General features: G+C 44.6%; 1 protein-coding gene across 1 annotated transcript in view; it reads right to left on the reverse strand.

Moving 5' to 3' along the window:
- Window positions 1–15090, reverse strand: part of PTPRE (protein tyrosine phosphatase receptor type E) — a 189013-nt gene that overhangs the window by 35195 nt on the left and 138728 nt on the right. Inside the window, exons 5-8 of the mRNA XM_066601224.1 lie at window positions 3015–3151; window positions 1922–2012; window positions 1036–1112; window positions 897–933 (exon numbers count right to left, since the gene is read on the reverse strand). Coding sequence (XP_066457321.1) covers window positions 897–933; window positions 1036–1112; window positions 1922–2012; window positions 3015–3151 — 342 coding nt within the window. The remainder of the gene's footprint in view (window positions 1–896; window positions 934–1035; window positions 1113–1921; window positions 2013–3014; window positions 3152–15090) is intronic.

The raw sequence follows: 15090 nt of genomic DNA on the forward strand, positions 1-15090 counted from the left end.
AGCGCCGATTTCTCTCCCTCCATTGAAATCCATTAGAGCGCCGCGCTTCTCCTATATTTCCCGTTTCTCTCCTGGTCAGGATGTCACATCCAGTCCTGCCTAAAAAAAAGCTGGAAGTGCGGTAGAAGCACATTGGGAGTGAAGCCGGCAATTCCACTTCCTCCCCGTCTGCTGATCACGTCTGTGCTGGCCAACGGGCTCAAGAATCCGCTGATGGAAAAGGACCCCAAGCTTTAAACCCCCATCTATTGAGGACCCATCCGTGGGGATAGGTCATCAGTTGAAGAAAAAAAAAAAAAAGGACAGAAAACCCTTTAACTATGTCATTTTCTGATGATACATTCCTTTAACAGGGGTTTCTGGGCCTTTAAAAAATGTGGTATGTTGTACTGCTGCGCCAGTAAGCCCAACACATTGCTGCTGCTGCCAGTAAATGCTGCTGTGGTCACATCTAGAACCACCACATCATGCAAGGAGAGGCAGCAAATCTAGACGGAGAGTATGCCATAAACATTACTTTTTATTGTACCCCTCTTGGCCATGTCTGGTATTGCATTATTCAATTAAATGAACCTGGACCACAACAACAGGCACGATCCATGGATTCTTTTTTGCCTAATCATACATTATCACTTTAAAGGGGTATTCCTATCTCTACTATGATTGGCTGAGATGAGAACAAGGTGGCCGAAATGACAGAAACAGCTGAACTACACTGTCTGTGTGGTCCCATGAGGTGGGAACCTAACAGACGTATGGCATATACTATGGGTATGGCATAAAAGTCCGAGATGGGACTGTCCCTTTAACTGACTGGGCCACAAAGCCAGGTCCTTAATGAATGGGGATATAGCAGCAGAGCCACAAGGCATCATCATCCTACAACCCCTTCCTACCTTGTGCGGCTATAAACTTATTCTTCTCTTTATAGCCCTGAAATGAAAGGAACAAACATTGTGAAATGCGTCAGCTGTGCCGAGAAAACGAGAAGAGTCTGAAGAGAACACAGCGTATCAAACAGATGGGAGCTCTTACATCTATGTATGAGGCGTTAATGTAGTCTGAGCATACGGATCCATCAACGGCTGTCAGCACAACTCTGGAGTGGTCATCTGATGAGAGAAGAGACAACTTTATGGCACTTACTGAAGGGAGAGGCTGTGCAGGGATGTTTATGATGAATGTGGGATTCTGCACTGATGGAAAATGATAAAACAATTTTAAAAAAATGCAAAAAAGTCTTCAAAAACTAATCGGATGTAAACTTTTATGTGCTACATCACACTGATGAAAATGAACCATGGCCTTCTGATACCATGGACTAGAAGGGCACATACGGGACCCCAACGGTAGGTTTACACGGAGCGTGGCACTTACAGTACAAGCAATATGGGTGAGATTTAAAAAAAAAAAAAAAAGAAATCTTACACGAAACCGACGCAGAATTGCCATGTGGTGCAAATTTTAAGTCCGCAGCATGTCAATTTAGGGTATGTCCACACGGAGCAGATTTGCTGTGGAGCGTCTGCAGGGGATACTCTGCGGCAGATCCATAGAGAGGTGTGGAGTCCTCACTGCAAATCTGCCGCAGCTAAGGCCACTGCACACAGGCATATCTGCATTGTGGAAACATAAGCATGTAATATGGACTGAAGATACGCCCCTGTGAATGCACCCCAAGGATTCAATAATTGGAAACTACAAGCAAGTTAACCAACAAGCGATGATCAGGTAACGCCACGATGTACTGAGCCTGAAGTAGGGGCGGTCGGGGGAGGGGGGAGTTAATGCCTTTTATTAGGAAAAGTGACTGAAAAATCCTGCATAGTTACAAATTAATGATCTTTTTATAACTGGATGATCCCCAAGTGTACATCGCCAGCAAACATAAGTAAGTGAACCCGTGTTCCACAAGACTCACAGGGCAGGATGTTGGGATATCTGTTGCTTTCCTTGTTCTCTTCCCTGTTGGCGACTTCAAACGTTCCTTGGAAGTTCCCAGATTGCAACGACTGGAAGAAAAAAAAAAGCCGATTATTCTTGTGACTGTAGGGACGTCGCACAGGGGACGGAATAGGCCGCACGGCGCTCCGCGGCGAGATCTGCTGACAAAGCTGCAGGTTATCTGTGAATTTTGATGTGGTATTGAAAGCGATTTAAAGCCTGCCTGCAATTCTGCATCTAAAGCCGCAGTCAGACCTGCAGATGTGGGCGTGGAGCTCCGCCGTGGCGGGTTTAGCTGCATCCTGATCCCGTCACGCATGAGGGGTCCCTTACAGCCCTGCAGCTGCAGAAGGCCACAAGTCCGCACTATAAGGGCTTTACACCAAATGCAACACTTCACAGGATAACTTACTGCAGAGACCCAACCCGATTGTGATCTTCGAGAACAAGGGTCTCGTGTCCTCCTATGCCTGCAGTAAACCTGCAGTGAGACGGAGGGGAAACAAGACCCTCGTTTTCAGGATTGGTGGTGGTGCAGCGGTGAGACCCCCACTGATAAGCAGGTTGTCCCCTATCCCCTGCATATCCTGTGGATAGGGATACCTTGTGACCAAGGTTCCACCAACCCTTTTGAGCATGTGGGGGATTGGGTGAGTAACTGATCGCCCCAAGTCCTCCTCTGGGAACCCCCAAACAGCTGATTTTTCCAGGGCAATCCGTGACCAGCCACACATTTCCCCTGTATCAGCCGCCATAGGGAAACATACAGGATGGGCATTCACGTGATTGTAACAGGACGGCACAAAGTCCACCAAGACCGGCACCACTCAGCAGTCCTCAGTTCTACAACATAGAAGGCGGTCCGGAGGAGGGGACCCCGCTCCATGATGGTCATATGATCAGGGGGATAAAACCTTTGCACAAAGGGGGCATTAACGCTCACCTTCGCCATTCATATTGTTGTAGGACCAAAAAGGAGTTGTACCATCGGGTGGTGCGCTGTAATTGGCGCTCTTCCAGCGCAAACACTTGTGTATTTGCAGTAAATGTAAGACGTTCCCCACACTTACATTGTACTCCTCGCGGAACAGCTTCCCATCATCAGCCGATCGTATTCGGACCTCCTCTTCCAAATGCTCCACTGGGATGGGGAAGTACTTCTTGACCACAGTGGGCGAGCTGCTCAGCAACATCACCCGCTGCTGCTCTGTAAAGACAGAGAAACATAGAACATAGAAGACAGTGCAAAGACAAAGCAAGTCAATGTAATAACGCAACATCATCAGCGTCTCCCGCGATCTAACAGCCGGCGTCTCCCCCATCTCAGGTCATGGAATACACAGCGCGGTCCGAAGGCCTCATTCACACAAACGATCTTACGCAGCCATTTAGCCACGTAAACACATCGGCCATAAATTGCGCCCGTGTGATCATTGGATTCCAACGCATTCGTTCAGATGGGCGATTTTCAGGCTGCGATTTTTCTCACTGCACCAAAAGGTAGGTCATAAACTATCTTACGGGAGCTGCAAAAAAGGGGGGAGGAGGGAGTCTACCTGCGGTCGGCGCTCGGAAAAGATGACAGCTGGCTCTATTTAAACTAACATAAGCCATTCTGCTGGCCGACAGAATTCCGCGCCGCAGTGTATTTTTCACGCGATACGCTCGTGGGAATGGCGAGAAAGCGCTAATTAGTTTTGGGACTCGATTGCGGCTATTTCTCCGTATTTAGTTTTCGACCCGCGTGAACGAAGCCGAACTTTGTAAAGTCATCTGAACGGCCGCCGTCAGAGCTGTTATATCCTGAAATCCTCTGTGCTGTTTGTGGCTCTCAGCTTTCCTCATTAGTCTTCCTGATCACATGGGTGGTCTCCTCCCACACAATTAGCAAGCTACACTTTAGTTTTTAACCCCGCAGATGACTTACAAAGGGAAAATTGAGTACTACAAGGCACTAGAGATGAGCGAACGTACTCGTTTAGGGCGATTTCGCAATCGAGCACCACTTTTTCCGAGTAACTGAGTACTCGGACTAAAAGATTCGGGGGGCGGCGTGGTGGAGTGGGGGGTAGCAGTGGAGAACAGGGGGGAGCTCTCTCACCCCCCCCCCCCCCACTCCCCTCTGCAACCCCCGGTTCACCCCCGGTGCCACCCGAATCTTTTCGCCTGAGTAGTCAGTTACTCGAAAAAACGTATACGTAAATATGTTCACCCATACAGAACGACTATACTGCACTAAAGATCGCGCGAACGGGTAAATTCCAGATACTTGAATTAGCCCATTCCCACGATCCGAGGTGCGTGCTGTGTGTACTCCATATACTGGGTGATGGGAGTTGTGCCTGAGATTCCTGGGGAGGAACTCACTATTGGGCATCTATATACGGCCTAAGGCACGGGCATCAGTGGTCCTCCTGATGTGACTATGAGCGGAAAGTGACATGTGGTGGCCCCCTTGTCCTGTTACCTTCATTTTTGAGGAACGAAGGATGCCTTTTTGCGCACGTATTGGCGTATTTTAATGTACTTTTTCAGCGAAATTGCGCAGCATATTATGCATTTTATTGTGTGCGCATATGTGCACCCCCCCCCATTGACTTCTATAGGGACCTTTGGTGCGTAAATGCACAAAAAGTAGAGCATGCCGTGGGGTTTTTATTACACGACTGTTTTGTTAAATCAGACCAAGATTTGTGCTGAGTTTGCACTAATTCACTGTAAAAACCCAAACGTTTCTGAGTTCGGTGGGTCACGTCCCAGGCTGAATTAAAAGTCAGAGTTAAAAAAAGAATTTGCTGAAGGTTTTCTTATCGGTAACGCTGAGCGGCCTCGTGGGATTCCATGTAAAAGGTCATTTTTGTGTATATATAAAAAAGGGACAAAAGGCTCCAACAAGTGCGGCCGGTCTGCAGAGCAAACGGGCAAGTAGTGGTTCGCCGAAATGTTCTGAAAGGGAATTCCGATGTTCTATTCCAGATGTAATCCGCCATTTATTAATAACAGGTCGTAGATTGGGGATATTAAACATGTAGCGGTTCTAGAAAGTTTGGCTTTTTTGTTACGTTTGGAAACCAAAATTGGCCACCAGCTTCTACTAGCAGATAAGCCAAACATCTTGTAAAGTGCCCACAGGTTACATGGGCTAAGCATGTCAGTAAGGGGTCTTTCTGTCATCTGACGGTTTATAAGGGCCGTTTCACATCACCCCCTTGTACAAATTCTATTTCATTTTGTTTTATTGAAAAAAGAGACTCTGGGTAATAAGCCGAGTACTTCCCCCCCATAACCCCTTTTACAGTTTTATTTTTTGACATAACTTCAGCTCACATAATGCCACCATATATTGTCAAGACAATACTGTCATATACAGCCCACATAATACTGCCATATACAGCCCACATAATACTGCCATATACAGCCCACATAATACTGTCATATACAGCCCACATAATACTGTCATATACAGCCCACATAATACTGCCATATACAGCCCACATAATACTGTCATATAGTACAAAGAAATACTGCCATATACAGCCCACTTAATACTGCCATATAGTACAAAGACAATACTGCCATATACAGCCCACATAATACTGTCATATAGTACAAAGAAATACTGCCATATACAGCCCACTTAATACTGCCATATAGTACAAAGACAATACTGCCATATACAGCCCACTTAATACTGCCATATAGTGCAAAGACAATACTGCCATATACAGCCCACATAATACTGTCATATACAGCCCACTTAATACTGCCATATAGTGCAAAGACAATACTGCCATATACAGCCCACTTAATACTGCCATGTAGTGCAAAAACAATACTGCCATATACAGCCCACATAATACTGTCATATACAGCCCACTTAATACTGCCATATAGTGCAAAGACAATACTGCCATATGCAGCCCACATAATATTGTCATATACAGCCCACATAATCCTGCCATATAGTGCAAAGACAATACTGTCATATACAGCCCACTTAATACTGCCATATAGTACAAAGACAATACTGCCATATACAGCCCACTTAATACTGCCATATAGTGCAAAGACAATACTGCCATATACAGCCCACATAATACTGTCATATACAGCCCACTTAATACTGCCATATAGTGCAAAGACAATACTGCCATATACAGCCCACTTAATACTGCCATGTAGTGCAAAAACAATACTGCCATATACAGCCCACATAATACTGTCATATACAGCCCACTTAATACTGCCATATAGTGCAAAGACAATACTGCCATATACAGCCCACTTAATACTGCCATGTAGTGCAAAAACAATACTGCCATATACAGCCCACATAATACTGTCATATACAGCCCACTTAATACTGCCATATAGTGCAAAGACAATACTGCCATATACAGCCCACTTAATACTGCCATGTAGTGCAAAAACAATACTGCCATATACAGCCCACATAATACTGTCATATACAGCCCACTTAATACTGCCATATAGTGCAAAGACAATACTGCCATATACAGTCCATATAATATTGTCATATACAGTCCACATAATCCTGCCATATAGTGCAAAGACAATACTGTCATATACAGCCCACTTAATACTGCCATATAGTACAAAGACAATACTGCCATATACAGCCCACTTAATACTGACATATAGTGCAAAGACAATACTGCCATATACAGCCCACATAATACTGTCATATACAGCCCACTTAATACTGCCATATAGTGCAAAGACAATACTGCCATATACAGCCCACTTAATACTTCCATGTAGTGTAAAAACTATACTGCCATATACAGCCCACTTAATACTGCCATATAGTGCAAAGACAATACTGCCATATACAGCCCACTTAATACTGCCATGTAGTGCAAAGACATAACTGCCATATACAGCGCACATAATACTGCCATGCCGTGCCAAGACAGTGCTGCCATATACAGCCCAAATAATGCAGCCATATAGTACAAAGACTATACTGCCATATAGAGCCCACATAATACGGTCATATAGTGCCCACATAATACTGCCATATACAGCCCACTTAATACTGCTATGTAGTGCAAAGACAATACTGCCATATACAGCCCACATAATACTGACATGCAGTGCAAAGACAATACTGTCATATACAGCGCACATAATACTGCCGTGCAGTGGCAAGACAATGCTGCCATATACAGCCCACATAATGCTGCCAAATAGTACAAAGACAATACTGCCATATAGAGCCCACATAATACGGTCATACAGTGCCCACATAATACTGCCATATACAGCTCAATTAATACTGCCATGCAGTGCAAAGACAATGCTGCCATATACAGTCCACTTAATACTTCCTATAGTTCAAAAAGAATATTGCCATATACAGCTCACATAAGACCACCAAATAGTGCCATAACAATATTGCCATATACAACCCACAAAATACCGCCTACAGTGCCAAAACAATGTTGCCATATACAGCCCACATCAGAGCACCATATAGTGTCAAGACAATACTGCCATATGCAGCCCACATAATGCTGCCATATAGTATTAAGACAATACTACCATATACAGCCTACATAATTCCACCACATAGTGCCAATTGAATACTATGATATACAGCCCACATAATACTGCCATACAGTGCCAAAACTACACTGCCATATACAGACTACACAATTCCACCATATAGTGCCAAGACAGTACTGCTATATACAGCCCAAATAATACCACCATAAAGTGTCAAGACAGTACCGTCATATACAGCCCAAATAATACCACAATATAGTGTCAAGACAGGACTGTCATGTGCGGCCCACAATACACCACCATATTGTGTCAAGGCAATAATGTTATATACAGCCAACATAATACCGCCATGTAGTGCCAAGAGAATACTGCTATATACCATCCCCATAATACCTCCATATAGCTCCTATATAATACTACAATTCAATTTGCAAAGTATACCACCATATACTGCTAAATAATACTTTAAATTGGTGGGCCCTGGGCAGCTGTCCAGAGTGCTGGTCCTTAAACTGGTCTTTGATTAGGGCATACGGCATACAGGGAAGGTCCTGCACTCCGATAGCAGCTTTAGTGGACCCCCACTTGTACAGTATAACATGGTTGTCCATTTACTTTTTGACAGCACCGAAAAGCATAATATCATTTCTTCCTTTCTCCTGCGGGACTCTTTTATGTTGATCTTGATTTTTATGGGTCATTTTTCACCATTTTGCCATTTTTCCTATTTTCCTCTACTGGTATCGCCTGATGTTATTGAATACATACAAGTTTGTGAGCTGTCATCCTGTGATCACCTGCACATCGGGGGGTGGGGGGGGGGGGGCGGAGCTCTGCTACTTTTTCATGTTTTTGAGTACTTCCCTTCTTTGATCCTCACCCACTTTGGAAAGTTTGTTCCCGTTTTTATAGACTTTCCTACTATTCTCTGATGGGATCCACTTACAGTTTTGACAAGAATTCCACGGATAAGAAACTATGCAAATCAGGCCACCAGGTCTTTAACCCCTTAGTGACCGGCCTATTTTGCAATTTTTTTCATTTTTGCAATGTTACGTTAAGGATGGCTCCACACATGAGTGCGGGGTCCCAGCTGTCATCTGACAACAGGAACCTGGCTTTTCTCTTTAAGGGATTCCCTGAACAGACCTTAGATTAGTCCACCATAAAAACATGGCAGCCTAGCCTAAGGCCCCTTAGTGGCTGCTGAAAAAAAACTGTGTGGCTGGTCACTAAGAGGTTAAAAAAAAGGACCAGAACTGTACAGAACATTCACCCTATATTAATCCACATAGCGACCTCACCAGCCCTTGGGGTATGTACATGCTTGCATTCAGTGTGCCATAGAAGTTGCTGTCTCTGCTCTTTCCTATTTGACCGGCAAGGACACACAGCCATCTGGCCAGAAATGCTCTTCGCGAGGAGCCATTGAACTCTATGGGGAGCAAAGGTGCACCACGAAGAAGCAACGGACCGTGGATGCCCAGTGCCAATCATCAGACCTCCATATCCGTCAATGACCTGCTCCAAAGCCTTATGGTAATTTGCCAATGACCTGAAAGTAGGACCATTAGGATCTGTTTCTAGGTAATAAGCACAGCTCCTTACATTGTGCCGTGGCCTGGCATGGTAATGCAAGCTCAGTCCTACTGAATTAAATGCAAGAGTGTTGCAGTACCATTCCAGGCCATTACACCGTGTATGGAGCTGTGCCTGTTCTAGCGCACAGCAGCTCCTGCAAGGGTGCCGGGCATCAGACCCCATCAATCTGGTATTGATGGTCTATCCTAAGGGAAAGTCATCAGTATTATAAGTCATGGAAACCCCTTCCTCCCCGCAGTGAGGAGGGGATGGAATGGAGCAATGGTTGCGCCCGCGCAGTGCCACGCCACTCATTTCAATTTAAACACTTGGCTAGCTCTGGCAGTCCCACTGAAAAAGTATGGAGTGGCACTGCACATGTGCGACCACTGCTCCATTTAGTCAACTCCTTATTGTGGGGGGTGCAGTGAGCCTTCACCAGTGAGGAGGGACATGGGACCCCTATTTTCAGGATCAGTGGTGGTCTCAGTTGTTAACCCTATAAATGCCGCAATCAGCATTTGGGGGTCCTGAAACCCTCCCTTCCCCTGATGGGATTGTGAGGTGCCGTTCAGTTGTCCTGGCAGCGTGGGGCCTTCTAAAGCCCTAGGGCTGCCATGAATGATAGATTGAAGACCCAATGAATTCTGATGATAGATTGCCAGTCAGAATACAGTATGATACAATGCTATGATTTGGCTTTCTAGTGTATGAGTGATCAAATGACTGCAAGTTCAAGTCCCCTGGGGGGGGGACTAAAGAAAGGTGTAAAATAAAGATTTTTTTTAATTGTTAAAAAAATAAAACGATTAAAAATTTAGGAAAAAAAAATAAAACTTTCCCCAGTTGTTGCTTCAAAAAATAAAAAATGGTATTACCACATCCACAAAAGATCAGATTATTAAAATATCACATTATTAATCCTGCATAGTGAACGGCAAAAATGGTATTCAATGTCAGAATTGAGCTTTTTTGGTCTCCACACATCTAAGAAAAAAACTGAATAAAAAACAGTCCCAAGTCGTTAATTGGTATTAATAAAAACTACAAGTCGCAGGCAAAAACACAAATGTTTTTTTACTGCACCATGGATGTTGTAAGAGGAACCATCCCGAAGAGCGCAGGGCATTCTTTTGCTATTTCTCCTCACTTACATTTTTTTAGTTTTCCAGCACATTATATAATGGTACCGCTGAAAAATCCAACTCGTCCCGCAAAAAACAAGCCCTCCTGCAGCTCTGTCGTCATGGAAATAAATAAAACAGATTTTTTTTAAAGTGTGTGGGGGGGTCGGACTGAGAATGAGAAAACAGAAATGGGATGCAGCAAGAATAGTGAATTATCACACTGCTATTTTTTAAGGTAGTAATGTCCCCGTTAACCCCTTTGTGACCGCAATATGCCTTTATACTGACCTCACTAATGGTCTTTAAAGCTGCACATACATCTTGATAGGGCAGCTTCACATGGGCATATGCGTTTTTGCGCAAGCCTCAGCGCAACTTTTTAGTGTTATAAGTCTAACTTCACACGGTCAAGCACGATATTGTCCGTGAAACACAGCCCGGTATCACGCTTGCCAAGAAGAGTTGTGATCGTCCGCTGAGGCTACCTGCCGCGGCTGAAGATCGCGGAATTACTCCCATTGTTTTCAATGGGAGACCTAGCACACGGTGCGCTGCTGCCGCCGGCCCCATTCAAAGCGATTGGTGCAGCGCTGCAAGAGCCCGCACAAGATATGCGGGAAAACATCGCTCATGTGTATGACCCATGCAGAAGAATGGGGTTCATATATGCACAATATTTGTGCGTCTCGCAATTTTCTCTGGCGTGTGAAGTTGGCCTAAACAAGGCTTTTTGAGCACATATCGGAGTATTATACCGCACTTTCTCTGCCCGCTGGGCATGCTCATTTGCTAAGCTCCCGCCCCCTCCCATTGCAAACAGCCAGCAAGGGGCGGACATGAGCAGGGAAGCGGGTGTGAGTTTAGCAGTCACACTGCTAAACTCCCTCCCACCTCTCTTCTCCGGCAGCTAGCATAGGTTCACATAGGAGTCTATGCAGCCGGCGGCGGCGTAAAAGCACCCTGCCGAAATGCACTATCTTGGCCGTCCGGGTGCAATTACACCACGGAAATACGCCCATGTTAACTGATGCATTGTAAACCAATGCATCAGAGGGTCAGCGTATATCAGCCGTGCGTGAAAACCCGAGCGATATACGCCCATGTGAATCCAGGAAGAAACCATAGTTTAATGCCTTACATGCCACAATCAATAGCAACTACAACAAATTAGCAGATGACAGGCGGCGGGAGCTTTTTCTGTCATCCATCGGCAGCCCACGGTACAATCAAAAGGTACCAATGGGTTACCATAGTAGCTGGGAGCCTGACCAAGGCCTCCATGTCTATTATGTAACTCAGCCTATTAGACCCCGCCTCTGAGTCTAATAGGCTGCTGTCATAGGCTAAGTAGAATACACTACATAAGTAATGCAGTGTACTATCCTAGAGATTGAACCATCACATCTTCAAGTCCCCTTCAAGGACTAAAAAAAAGCAGCAAAAAAAGTTCAATAAAATTTGATTTAAAGAAAAAAAATACACATTTTTTCCCACAAAAAAAAGACACTTAACGGATTTATGGATTGGCCAATCAATTCCGCGACTTAGCCAATTCATAAATCCCACCTCCACAACGTGTTGGCTGTGATTGGTTCTTCAACCACTGCTCAGCCAATCAATATAGCACTGGATGAACGAATCACAGCCATCGCGTTGGTTCATTGAGCGCTGCATTGCTTGGCTGAGCAGCGCTCAAGAACCAATCAGAGACATTGATTCCTGGAGGTGGGATTTATGAATCCCACAACCAGGAAGTGATCTTCTGTGGGTGGGCGAGGACTGCAAGAAGCACGTTGGAGCTCTGGAGAGCAACGGGAGGAACCTGGACATCTATCCTGCTTGGTGAATGCTGTAAAAATAATTTTTCAAAGTATTGCCAGAATTGCTATTTTTATTTTGTCCGTCTTCCAAGAAATGCAATAAAAGGTGACATGCGCCTCAAAATAGAACCCATAAAAAGTACAACTCCTCTCGTATTTGTACGTGCATGTGCGTGTTTTACTGTACTTTGTGCGTGTGCACAACGTGTGAATTTGTGCGCACCAAAAAAAAAAAAACGATCCCAATCATTAAAATGGGCAATTGGTGTAATTACTTCAATATGTCCTCCTTCCCTGCGCACGTGCAAGCGAGATAGAACATGCTGCGGTTTATTTTATTTGTCAAAATGTGTAAGCAAAATACGCTTATGTGAACAAACCCACAGAAATCCATGGGTTCTATTCACTGCGTATTGCAGGTAGTAAACTGTGCTAATATATTTGTGTGAATTCTGCCTTATTGTTACTGGATGGTGAACTCTGTAAAAACCAGACTCAAAAACAATGGCAGAATTTCTAAACATTTTTTCCATTTTTCCCCAAAAAATGTAATAAAAGTTCTTCAATGTATTATTTGTACCCCAGGATGGAGCCATTAAAATATACAACCGGTCCGGAAAAAAAAAGCCCTTGTCTAATGGCTATGTTACCAAGTCATGTCTTTTGCAATTTGACAATGAAAATTGCTTGGTCTTTAACCCTTTCCAATCCATTTTGTATCCTGGTTTTCCTAGGGGGCTTACTCTTTTTCTGCCGTTATACAATGGCGCTATCTGCTGGCTAAAGCCAGTATTGCATGAGGTGACACGTTGGATAGGCTCCGACAGCAGAGAGGCTGGCAATATACAGTAAGAGAACCTCGACTGACATCTTCCAACATCGGAGCTGTACAGCCTTACATCATAATGTCTTCAGACGTCAGACAGTGGATTGGAAAGGGTTAAAGTACAAAATCGGTCGGTCGCGGAGGAGTAAAAATGACGACGGTGCGTTTGGATCTGACACCCAAGATCCTCCCCTTCCCCGATTCCCAACACTATATGAGTCTGTCTCTATGATCGCTCCCCCTGCAGGAGCGAACAGATGACATGTAAATATCTTATTAGCCAGCGTTTTACAGTATACAAGTCATTATCACAAGCTTCTGAGAATGTTAATGCCCTCACTCAGAATGGTAATTACGAAAACAGGAAGCGCCACGAACAGGCAGCGCTATGTTAACAATTCCAAGACAGATGAGGCTAATTATTCCATCCAAATGTCACAGGATTCTTCTTCTCCCGTCATTTCATTGCATACTGTATCTCAGCTGAAATAATCGCAGTAACCCTTCACCATATCCCCCGCTACCGATATAGTTGTCACTGTTGTATCACATTTAATTTGATGTGCTATTTATGGACATACAATGGCGTACCAGAACTATGTGAACACCCCTATGAGTTAAATGGATCAGGTCTTCAACCATGCTACATAAGATGCAGACCCTGGGAGGTGTCAGCCATAGTTTGTAACGGCCCGTCTATAATGGTGCAAGGAGCGTTCTCATTGGACAGTTGAGCAATGGAAGAACGTTCTATAGAGTGACGAATCACAACACTCCATCTTCACGTACCTGCGTGTGGAGGATCCTGGGGAACGTCTCCTCCCTAAGTGTGTTGTGCAACGGTTAGGTATGATGAGGGTTCTGTTATGATCTGGGGATGTATTACGTGGCATGGTCTTGGTCCGTTGGTTTAGTGACAAGAACCATGAGGTGTACCCTGACATTCAAGACAATAGTGTTCTACCGACAATGTGGTAATACTCTGGGAATGGTCGGCCATACTTCCAACAAGACAACGTGCCTCGTCACACATCCAACTCTATTTTACATTGCATTGAGGATATGAATGTTCCATGATTGGACCTGAAACTCTTTGGGATCAACTGGAACACCAGGTCAGGAAATATGAACAGCGTCCATCTTCTTTGAAAGAATTCGCCTGACATTTGCAGGATGAATGGAGGGAAATACCAGCTGAAGTGTATCAGACGTTAGTAGAAAGTTTGCCATGGAAAGTATCCAATGTCATTAGGGCCAAAAGAGCCCCACTAAGAATTAACATATGGAAATAAATACTACTTGTGATTCTTGCTCGGGTGTCCAATTATTTTTGATAGGATAGTAGATAGCGTACAGATGTAGGGAGCTCACGCGGTTCAAGCCTTCTCCTGTATGCTCACCGCGTGGTTCACAACTATGTGAATAAACTTTCAGGTCCACAGTCACAGCATAACAAAACTAAAGACCGGATCTGAAACTCATCAGCGGCTTTAATGTTATTTTTGATGATGTCTTAAGAAGACTGAAGGTTTAATGACATTAGCTTTTCAAAGTGACCACAATAGTTAGCGGCAGCGAAGCCTCCCGACTATGGTCTGATGAACACTTCATGTAACTAAACATTGCGTTCAGTTCACAGAATAGCTGATAGGTGTCCAATCGGTGGAGGTCCAACAACCGAGACCAGAGCTGATTGAAAGGGTCTGTACCACAATTATCAGCTATCCATAGGATAGATGATAAAAGTCTGATCGGTGGGAGCAGCATTTCACTGTGGGTGGTGCAGCGAGGAGAAGCGGGGGACACGGGACTCCAATTCTCAGGATCGATGCGGATCTCAGCGGTGAGACCCCTACCGATCAGACTTTTTTTCACCTATCCCATGGATAGGTGATAGGAGTCAATTGTGATACCACCCCTTTAACAAAAGTGCAAACTGTGCATCTGCCTGCTGGAAGCTGCCCAACTTTTAACTATATCCACATCCTCAGGATGCTAAAAGCAGCAGTCATGTGCTTTGACGGGCATGTGACCACTCAAATTGGAATGAAGACCGGGGAAGGCTGCATGGGGTTCTGCCTACTGGGTTAGGTGAATATGAGATTGTAGTATTTTTATGGCACAAAAAAGAGAAGGGGCAAGAGCATGTGAGAAGAGACCATATATGACGCCAATGCACTGGGCCAAGTGAGGTATTGAGGTATCCAGTCCTGGGGGAAAGGGGCTTGTTATTTGCATAGCGCCAACGTATTCTGCAGTGCTT

The sequence above is a fragment of the Eleutherodactylus coqui genome, chromosome 4 (genome assembly GCF_035609145.1).
Source record: "Eleutherodactylus coqui strain aEleCoq1 chromosome 4, aEleCoq1.hap1, whole genome shotgun sequence".
NCBI lineage: Eukaryota > Metazoa > Chordata > Amphibia > Anura > Eleutherodactylidae > Eleutherodactylus > Eleutherodactylus coqui.